The sequence below is a fragment of the Peromyscus leucopus genome, chromosome X (genome assembly GCF_004664715.2).
Source record: "Peromyscus leucopus breed LL Stock chromosome X, UCI_PerLeu_2.1, whole genome shotgun sequence".
Lineage (NCBI taxonomy): Eukaryota > Metazoa > Chordata > Mammalia > Rodentia > Cricetidae > Peromyscus > Peromyscus leucopus.
Window position 1 is genome coordinate 34,596,974 of NC_051083.1, and position 10,466 is coordinate 34,607,439.

Genomic DNA, 10,466 nt, shown 5'->3' on the forward strand with positions numbered 1-10,466 from the left:
GAGCAAGTTCTAGGACAGCGAGGGAAACATAGAGAAAACCTGTCTCGAAAAAAAATCAAACAAACAAACAAAAGAAAAATCCAAAAAAAAGAAAGAAAGAAAACATACATTCCAAAACATTTACAGCATTCTGACAGTATTTCATATCCATGGATATAGTTGCATTTAATATTTACACTATGGAGTGTGGTTTTTTTTATTCCTTTTTTTCCTAGTACCTCTTTACTATGTTCTACTAAGAAACTGGTTTAAAATAGATTGGAAATTAGAAAGAAAGCAAAATAAATAAATAAATAAATAAATAAACCCTTTCCTCCCCAACATGATATTTTGTCGCAGCAACAGAAACCCTAAGATATTTACTAAAGTCAATTCAAGATACACTAGTATCAGAGAACTTTCTGTGATCCTAGTTCAGTGATGACCCACACAGCACAGCAGGAGCGTCAATCCTCAGTGACACTGAATTCAGCTTTCTAAGGCTAAAAAGCCAATTAAGGTTGTCTTTAAGGATCTTCAACAATAAAAGCTCGTAGGGATAGAGTAAGGGTTAATTCCTAGAAAACCAGAACATTCTATTAAATTGGATTTTTCTCACTCTAAGCATTTTAATATTTTTGCTAAAGTTCTAAAAACTGAAATCCTTATCACCATTGGGGAAAACATCTCTGTACTAATGAAAAGGCTCATAAAATTTTGTAAAAAACCAGCAATGGTGGTGCACACCTATAATTTCAACACTTAAGGGGATGTGTTGTGGAGGTTGAGGAGTTCAGAGTCATCCTCAGCTACACAGTCAGTTCAAGGCTAGCCTGGGCTACATAAGACACAGTGTCTAAAAAAACAAAACAAAAAACAAGAAGAAAGACTCCTTTTAAGATGTGCCTATATAGTATTGAACTAGATTTTAAGTTCTGTATTGATGTGGGAAACACGGATATTTTTGTTTGTTTTTTGTTTTTTTTAAGATTTATTTATTTATTTTGTATACAGTATGTATGACTACAGGTCAGAAGAGGGCACCAGATCTCATTAGAGATGGTTGTGAGCCACCATGTGGTTGCTAGGAATTGAACTCAGGACCTCTGGAAGAACAGTCAGTGCTCTTAACCGCTGAGCCATCTCTCCAGCCCTGTTTTTTGTTTTTTAAGGAGCATGTTAGATCATCTATCTGTGGAATCGGGGCAAGAAAATAAAAACTACCAAATTCTGGGGCTGGTGAGGTGGCTCAATGGTTTGTGTTTGCTGCACAAGCCTGATGCCTCAACTCATGGATGTCTGTGAGTTTGAGGCCAGCCTGGTCTACATTTTGAGTTCCAGGACAGCCAGGGCTACACAGAGAAACCCTATCTCGAAAACAAACAAATGAACAAACAAAAATATTCTGAAGTAACTTTTTTTTTTTTTGAGACAACGTCTTGATTGGCCTGGAACTCACAGAGATCCACCTGCCCCTACCTCTTGAGTGCTAGGAAAATAAAAGTGTGTGCCTTGAGTTTTAAGCAACTTTGAGGCCTGGAAGTATAGCTCAGTGTAGTGCTTGCCTAGCATGGACGAGGCCATGGAGTCAATGCTGGACATTATAAACATAAACTGATAAATAAATACAATTTGAAAAAGAATGAACAGGGGCTGGAGATGGCTCAGAGGTTTAAGAGAGCATATTGCTCTTGTAGAGGACCTGAGTTCTATTCCTAGTATCCATATCAGGCAGCTTGAAACCACTATATCTCCAAATTCAGGGAGATCTGATGTCTCTGCCTTCCATGGGCACTAGAACTAACATGCATATGTCTACACATAGAGACACATAATTGAAAATAATGTATTTTTTTAAAAATCTAGAAGCTCGGCTGGGGGTGGTGGTGGCATACACCTTTAATCCCAGCACTCGGGAGGCAGAGGCAGGCGGATCTCTATGAGTTCGAGGCCAGCCTGGGCTACATAGTGAGTTCCAGGAAAGGTGCAAAGCAACACAGAGAAACTCTGTCTTAAAAAAACCAAAAATAAAAAATAAAAAATCTAGAAGCTCTTAAAAAAGAAACGAGATGATTAACTGATTTGGATGGACCTTTCAGCCTTTACTACCCAAACCCACCGTATTAGCCTCCCTAGGAAAGTTGCTGAACTTCCAGTTTGTATGCCCATAGTCTCCTACTCCATGGATGGAGATGGAAGACATGCAGATATGAAGACATCAAGAAGTCCTATCTTACCTATAAGCCATTCTCTCCCTGCCAAAAAATGTTTGTAAAGTTCTGAGATATCCTAAATGTAGTTACAAAAGAGACAATGAATATAAGGAGGAAAGATGGGGTGGTTTTTTTTTAAAAAAAAAAAATCTTATATATAGCCAGGCATGACAGCACATACACATAATCCCAGCACTTGAGAAAGTTAGAGAATCAGAGGTGGGGGCCAGCCTCAGCTAAACAGCAAGTCTGAGCCTGTCTGAAAAGCGATTTACATTATTAAATGCATGTTAACACATTAGCTCAAATTTAGTCACAGCAGTCTTGCTTATAGTCTCAGCCAAAATGAGGCAGCAATTTTCTTGGCAACAGTCAATATAGATTCAACTAGAGTGACTTCCACCTTTCCCAAATTTTCTTTGCCAAGTACCTTTCTCCTCCTCTTCCTCCTCCTCCTCTTCTTTTTTTTTTTTTGTATGTGTACCTCAGAGATTAGAAGAGGGTATTGGATCCCTTGGAGCTAAAGTTATAGGTGGTTGTGAACCACTGACATGGTTCTGGGAACTGAATTCCAGTCCTCTGTAAGAGCAACATGTACTCTTAACTGTTGAGCCATCTCTGCTGCTCCACTCTGCTTTTTAGATCTGTCAGACATTTTCCCAACTGCCCACAAGTCTTGCTGCTTATAGCTTAAGAGAACTTGCCCCAAAGACACTCATTTTTGTCTCGTTACCATCAGTAATGGATCAATAAACCCTTTTATTTCTGAGTACTTGGTTTCATGAGTTTTGGTTTTCAAAGAATGGGCAAATAGTTTAATTCAGTTAGACAATAATTACCTGGAGAATACAGGAAAAACACAACAGACTTCAGGCCACATGACTTGTAGTTCCATTATTTCAAACTTCTCTAGCAACCCATTTCTATAATCCAACAAATACTCACTGAGCACTCACCCTAATGTAGCTCATTTATATTTAATACAACTGTTAAATGTTAGTTACAGATCTGCTGTGCACACACTCCTCAAAGAAGGTTAGGTTAATCATCCAGCCACCTTCTGCACTAGGTGGCACTGATACAGCCACCTATAACTTGGACCCAAGTCTTGTTCTTAAGCTAATGACCTAGTAGAAAGATGTACAAAATGAAAAATGGCTAATCACCTCAAGGATTTTCTAGACAGATATTAACTGCATCATCCTGAAGGCAGTGCTTTGCCTCTCATAGGTCTATTTCAAAGGTGAAATAACTATGGCTGGAGAGATGGCTCTTCATAAGCCATAAGACTTCATGGCTCCCATAAGACTAGGGTTCAAGTCCCAATCCGCACATAATGGCAGCTCACAACTGTCTGTAACTCTAGTTCCAGGGTATCCAACTCCCTCTACTGGCCACCACAGGTACCAGAATGCACGTGGTGTACAGATTTGCATATAGGTAAAACTCTGATGGCATATACCTGTAATCATAGTGCTCACAAGACTAAGACAGGATGACTGCCACAAGTTCAAGGCCAATTTGGACTACAGGATGAAACCTAGTCTCAAAAACAAACAACAAAAAGAGAACCAGGCATGGTGTCACATGCCTGTAATCCTAGCACTTGGGAAGCTAAGACAGGAAGATCAGGAATTCAAGCTCAGCTTTAGCTAATGGAGTGAGTTAAAGGCTAGCCTGGGCTACACAAGAGAGAGATTGTCAGAAAACAAAAGCAAACAACAAAAAAGCTAAGAAAAGTCTATAATCTTAGCACTTAGAAAGCTGAGGCAGGAGAATGCTTGAAGTTCCAGGCCAGACTGGCCTTACAATGTAAGACCCTACCTATCCCTTACTGCCAAATGAAAAAAAAGTGAGAAAACCAAAGTTCAGCAATGTCACATAGTTTATATGAGGTGACAAATAAGGAGAGAGAGATCTATCAAATACCCCAAGATGGTGTGGAGCTCAGTCTACTCAGGTTTGTTGATAACAGTGAACACTGAGTCAATACTGACTTAGAGAATGGGAAAGTCACTCTGACACTGGCAGAATCTGGAGAGATGTTCAGTCTTTAAGAGTACTTATGGCTAAGTGACATAAGGACCATAATTTGGATGCCAACACCCACACAATAATCCAGGAGTATCCCATGTGCACCTATAATCCCAGTTCTGAGGGGTCAATGACAGGAGGGTTATTGGGGCTTGCTGACTTCCACTCTTGCTGAAAAAAAAAAAAACACACAAGACCAAGGTTCAGGGGAACACCCTGCCTCAAAGGAGCAAGCAGACAAAAAATGATACCCAATGCTTTCTCCTAACATCTGGACAGATATACAGGTGCATCCACCTATGCACACATTTTCATTTGAGCACACACAAATCTTTGAGAATGAAGTTCAGGCAGGGCGGTGGTGATACACGGGGCCTTAATCCCAGCACCTGGGAGGCAGAGGCAAGCATATCTCTGTGAGTTCAAGGCCAGCCTGATCTACAGAGTGAGTTCCAAGACAGCCAAGGCTACACAGAGAAACCCGGTCTCTAAAAAGAATGAAGTTCATTAATTCTGGGTGAAAGAACCTAAAGGAAATGAGTACCTGAAGTGAAAAGAGGAGTCATTTTAGACTGAAAGGAACACAGGACATATGTGACAACGATGTGGCCTAACATGACAGTGGACAGCAGCTGGTGATTTATGTGCTCATTAAAGGTATTTAAGCAGACTGAAAGAACAGGCACTATGCTAAGTATACATCGCACGCATTAAGAACAGCATACTGAGCAATTTCATTCTCACAAGTCAAATGATTAAAAGAAGGCATCACTGGTGGGTAAGCAAAACAAGCACAGGATTTCAAAGATTGAAAAACCTGTTGCTTGGGGAACAACCAGAGGGTACTCCCTTGCCATATCCTACAACACCTTCAGGAAAATCACTCAACTATTCACATCCCCCAAATATGCCAATGTGACATTATACAGTCTCAGTTCAAATTATCTCAAACTGCTCTGCCTTTGCAGTCCCCACAGGACTCAATGAATGCTCAGGAACAGTAGTTGGTCTCTAAAAATACAAATTATGTCTCCTTAGGAATGGGTCCCACATAAAAAGTCCTTGAATGCCCAAGAATGAGTAGCAGCTAGGATGAATTATAATCATCATTATTATTATTTGAAGTTCTGGATAGTGAACTTAAGGTTTCTGCATGCTAGGCAACCCCTCTACAACTGAACAATATCCTCAAACCCATAATGGATTTAAAATATAATTCAAGAATTAAGATTTAGCCGGGCAATGGTGGTGCGTGCCTTTAATCCCAGCACTCGGGAGGTAGAGGCAGGTGGATCTCTATGAGTTCAAGGCCAGCCTGGTCTACAGAGTGATTTCTAGGACAAGTCAGGGCTACATAGAGAAAATTTGTCTTGAAAAACCAAAAAAAAAATTAAGATTTTTCTGGGGTTGGGAATTTAAAACTGTGTAGAACACAGGCATAACATGCATAAGGTTCTAGATTTGATCCTAATCACCACCACCAAAAAAAAATAATCAAGATGTTTCTGAGGAGCTGAGATGTGGTAGAATGCTTGCCTTGCATGCCTGAAGCTCTGTATTTGATCCCCAGTACTGCATGAACCAGGTGTGGTGGCATATGTCTATAATCACATAATTTGGCACGTGGAGGCAGGAGGTTAAGAAGTTGAAAGTCACTCTCCCCTACATAGAGAGTATGAGGCCAGCCAGGGCAGCATGAGACCATGAGATGGTGCCTCAGAAAAAAAAAAAAAACCTGGTGTAAGGATTAAATACATGGACTCATCATTAGCCTCAAAAGTACAAAGGTTTATATCACCGTAACTGCAGCATACACTGAACATTCTAATTTTAGCACACCAACCCTGACACACTTAAAGTTATTTAATTCACATATCTATTACTTTTCATTGTAAATGAATAAACATAGCTTTTTGGTATCTTTATTTTTATTTTCCTAATTAGTATATAAAGCAATGGGTTTCATTATAGCATTTTCATACAGTTTGGGGGGGGGGTCGGCTAAAAATATTTTATTTGCATTTTTTAATCATGTGCATATGTAGGGGTTTGTGAACAAGTGAGGTCAGAAGAGGCTGTCAGATCTCCTGGAGATGGAGTTAAAGGCAACTGTCTACACGCCAGGTGAACTTGTCCTCGGGACCATCTCCCCAGTTCCTACACTGTCTTTGTTACCCCTCCCTTCCTCCCCTCCCTTCATTAGGTCCCCTTCTGCTTTCATGTCACACAGATTACTCTTCGTTGTTCGCTCTCTTTCTAAGCTTGTTTCCCATTTCATGGTCCCCTTTCCTAGGTTCATGACCTCTACCCATAGTCACATATACACATACGTAAAAAATTTAAATGTAAGGTCAGAATCTGAAAAAAATGTGGTACTTGTCTTTCTGAGTTTAGGTAACTTCACTTAATTTAATGTTTTTGGCCCTACCCATTTTTCTGAAAATATATCTATTTCATTTTTTCTTTACAGCTGAATAAAATGCCACTGTGTATATACACGACATTTTCTTTATTAACCTAGGGTTTATCTTCTTATTTTGTTCATTTTTTAAGACAGGATCTCTTTTTTTGTTTTTCTTTGCTTGTTTGTTTGTTTGTTCAAGACAGGGTTTCTCTGTGTAGCTCTGGCTATCCTGAAACTCACTTCTTAGACCAGGCTGGTCTCGAACTCAGAGATCCACATGCCTCTACCTCCCAAGTGCTAGGATCAAAGGCATGTATTGTTGCTGCTGCTGCCACCATCACCTGGCAAGACTGTCCTTGAACTACCGACCTCTTGCTTCTAGCTCCTAAGGGTTAGGATTAGAGGTATGCAGCACATCTAGCTCCATTAATCTGTCAGTGAACCTCTAACCTGGTTCCATATCCTAGCTATTGTGAATAGCATAGCAACTAAAAATTCGCTTTTTCAGTAATTAAGAATTCCAGGAAAGTACTCCATCCACTGAGCTATATTCTCCACCTTAAAACCAGTTTTAGTATCAGTAGCATTCATTAAATGGTTTTACAGTAAGTATAACTGAGAATCCCCCGTCAAAGCTCTGTGTGGTGCCCTCCCTGTAATCCCAAATCTGTGGGGACTGAAGCAGTAGTTATCGCCGCCAATTTGAGGCCAGCCTAGGCTACATAGTGAGTTGAAGGACAATTTGGGCTATATAGAAAGAAAAAATGAAAGGGAAGGGAATGGGGAAAGGAGAAACAGAAATGGACGAATCCCTCCTTAGGGAGAAGAAGAGCATCAAGTTTTCACTCATATGTGGAACCTAGATTCAAAAATATCTATGTCAAAGACATGAAAACAGAGTGGGGATACTTGGGTGAAAAAGAAGGTGACCAGTGAGGTGGAAGGGGGACAAGGGAGAGTCATGGAGAACATGAGCAAACTACAATGACATACATATAGGAAAACGTCAGAATGGAACCTGTTACTTGGTACCCTAACTAAAAAACAGACGTTAAAACATTCAAAATGGGACTGGGAAGAAAGTTGAATCAGTGAAGTACCTGTCATGCAAACATTAGGATGTAAACTCAAGCCCAAACCCATGAAGAACAGGTCCACGATGATGGAATGTGCTGCTAAGTCCAGCACTGCGGAGGCAGGAAAAGGTGGCTCCTTAGGGCACCCTGACCAGCCAGCCTAGCCAAAACCGTGAGTTCCAGGCCAGAGACTCAGTTTCAAAAAACAAGATGGAAAGTGCCTGAAGAATGAGACCTACACTGGACCTGTGGACTCCACAAGCACACACCCCACATCCACACAATGTATATACCCAAACCAAACCAAACCAAACCTTTCACCAGAAATGTTGGTGATGGGGAACAGGAACGCGAATTCATGCCCAACACGGGTTATACTGCATTGCTCACACGTGTCTCTATCACGTGTGATAGAAATAGAAATTCCAAAATAAACTAGTGTCTACACTGTAACAGAGCAATGGGGGGGGATGTCCCCTTAAATTCCTTCAAGTAAAAATCCCAGATAAACTGGACATCCGACACCATATAGCCCATTCTCTACTCAAGAAACATCTAAATCACCTATTATTTCAACTCCCCACCAAATAAAAATGTAAACTCAAAACAAATCTCCTTTCTAATGTTTTATTGTCCGAGGTCCCCTTTGCCAGAGAGTGTGGGCTCTGGTGCGTGGGTTCTGGGTTCTATCAGATATGGCCTGAGTTTCTCAAGAAAAAGAATGAAAACGTAAGTGTTTGTTTAAAAGGTAACTTATTAGCAGGGCGCTGGTGGTGCGCGCCTTTGATCCCAGCACTTGGGAGGCAAAACCAGGTGGATCTCTGTGAGTTTGAGGCCAGCCTGGTCTACAGAGCAAGATCCAGGACAGGATCGAAAGCTACACAGAGAAACCCTATCTCGAAAAACCAAAAAAAAAAAAAAAAAGTACTTATTATCACTATCCTATAATGTTTTATTAAGTTGTTCATTTTTTAATAAAAAGCACGATAACAGAAACTAGAAATAATTTTACCCTTCCTTTCTCTTCTATGAATGATGCACCAGAAGGTCCAATAAGATACTCCCCTCTATCCCAACCAAAAGCATGTTTCAAGTGACTAAGGGAACATCTGCAGGCTGGGTGTGGTGACTTGGAGGATCACTGAAGTCCAGATCAACGTAAACTACATCGTGAGATCCAGCCTCAAAATGAAGAAACAAATAAAACACCCCAAACGCGACTTCATTTGATGTCTTCCCTTTTTCCCCTCCACCTCATAGGAAATACGTTTAATCTCCACGTTGTGATAATTCCCAAACCCTACAAAGATTTGTGTGGATTTTTTTTTTTTTGCAATAAAAGATAAAAAGGAAATCAGCTGGCATTATTAACTTAAAAAAAAATGTCGCCAGGAAAATCAGAATGAGATCCTTTTCCTTGCTGCGTATACCTCCGCACCACCTGCAAGCACAAGGAAGGTTAGCGCGAGAACTAGAAGACGGGAGACCTGCGTATCGCGGTCTTCAGAACGTCCTCACGACGTCCCCCTCGGGCAGACGGGACGAAGATCCGCATCCCCTCACCACCTCCCCCCTCCGCTACAGCTCTCAGCTGCAGTCCCGTGGGCTTGGACACTCCATCCCCCCGCTGCCACGTAATGAGGGGCCACGGCCAGTCCAGACGCCCCAATAGCGAAGCCACTAGCTCAGCGGTTTCGGGGGGGGGGGGGGGGCGTCGTCTCTGCGGCCGCTGGCCCGGTGCGACACGACAGTTTCCCTGACCCTGAGGGCAAAAAAAAAAAAAAAAAAAAAAAAAACCGCAAAGCTGGACCACCTCTGGCTGTGGATCCCCGGCCAGTGCGCTTTGGTCAGGATGGAGCGGGCAAGCTCGCTCGTCTGCGCGGCAGCCAAGCCCTCCTCTGCGAACACCTCAGCTGGGGGGAGGCCCGCGCCCACAGGGTTGGCATCCCAGAAGCCCCCTCCGGCCCCGAACCCTACCTTAGGGACAACTGTGGGAAAAGACACCTGCTCCTTGCTCTCCACCCCCCCATCCCGAGCTCACCCACTCACCCACGCCAAGCCCGAGGGATCCTCGCCACCTGCCGAGGAGGGACGCGGCCTGAGCCCCCGCCCACCCCCCGGGTCAGGTTGACCTAGGCCTGAGAAAGGGCGTCCAGGCGAGAGCCTCGCCGTCGCCCGCCCCGCCCCCGGGGGGTTCCTCAGGCCGGCCTGCCCGGGCGCTCCCAGGGCCTTACCTGCGGGCCGAAGGGTGGACTGCGACTGTGCTGATCGTCCTGCGCTCGCTTCCACGGACTTCACGGGCAGCAGCGCCGAGCCCTTGACAACCCGTTCCGAGGGGGCTTCGGCTCCCTCGCCGCTGCTGCGCTCCATCGGGAGGTGCGGGCTGCAGGAGCTGCACGGGCTGCACGGGCTGCACAGGCGCACTGTCCGTCCCGCCGCGCCGCACCAGCTCCTCGGCGCGGGTCCGCATGCGCACGCGTCCTCCCACCTTGCGCGCTGTCCTCACCCTGCCTGGGCTCGCTGCTGCGCCGGACCCTCGCGCACCCGCATGTGCGTCACGCCTCCTCCCGCGGTCGCGCGTGCGCAAAGGGATTACACGTGCAATGCGCTCATGGGTTCTCAGCCACCGAGCCCCTCTCCTGCTGGTGTGAAATGCGCCACAGGTCTCACGCGAAGTGTGTGGGACGTGCACGTGCAGTATTCACTATAATGTTCACACAAATTGTGTGAGCACAAGTCCTTACTGCTTAGCATATATGG

General features: G+C 43.7%; 1 protein-coding gene across 6 annotated transcripts in view; it reads right to left on the bottom strand.

Annotated features, from left to right (window-relative positions):
- Positions 1 to 10,251, bottom strand: part of Map7d2 (MAP7 domain containing 2) — a 124,140-nt gene extending 113,889 nt beyond the window's left edge. For all 6 annotated transcript variants that reach the window (XM_028873237.1, XM_028873236.1, XM_028873232.1 and 3 more), the window contains exon 1: positions 9,941 to 10,251. In XM_028873237.1, the coding sequence (XP_028729070.1) occupies positions 9,941 to 10,076 (136 nt within the window). In that variant the 5' untranslated portion in view covers positions 10,077 to 10,251. The remainder of the gene's footprint in view (positions 1 to 9,940) is intronic.
- Between the last annotated feature and the right edge of the window lie 215 nt (positions 10,252 to 10,466).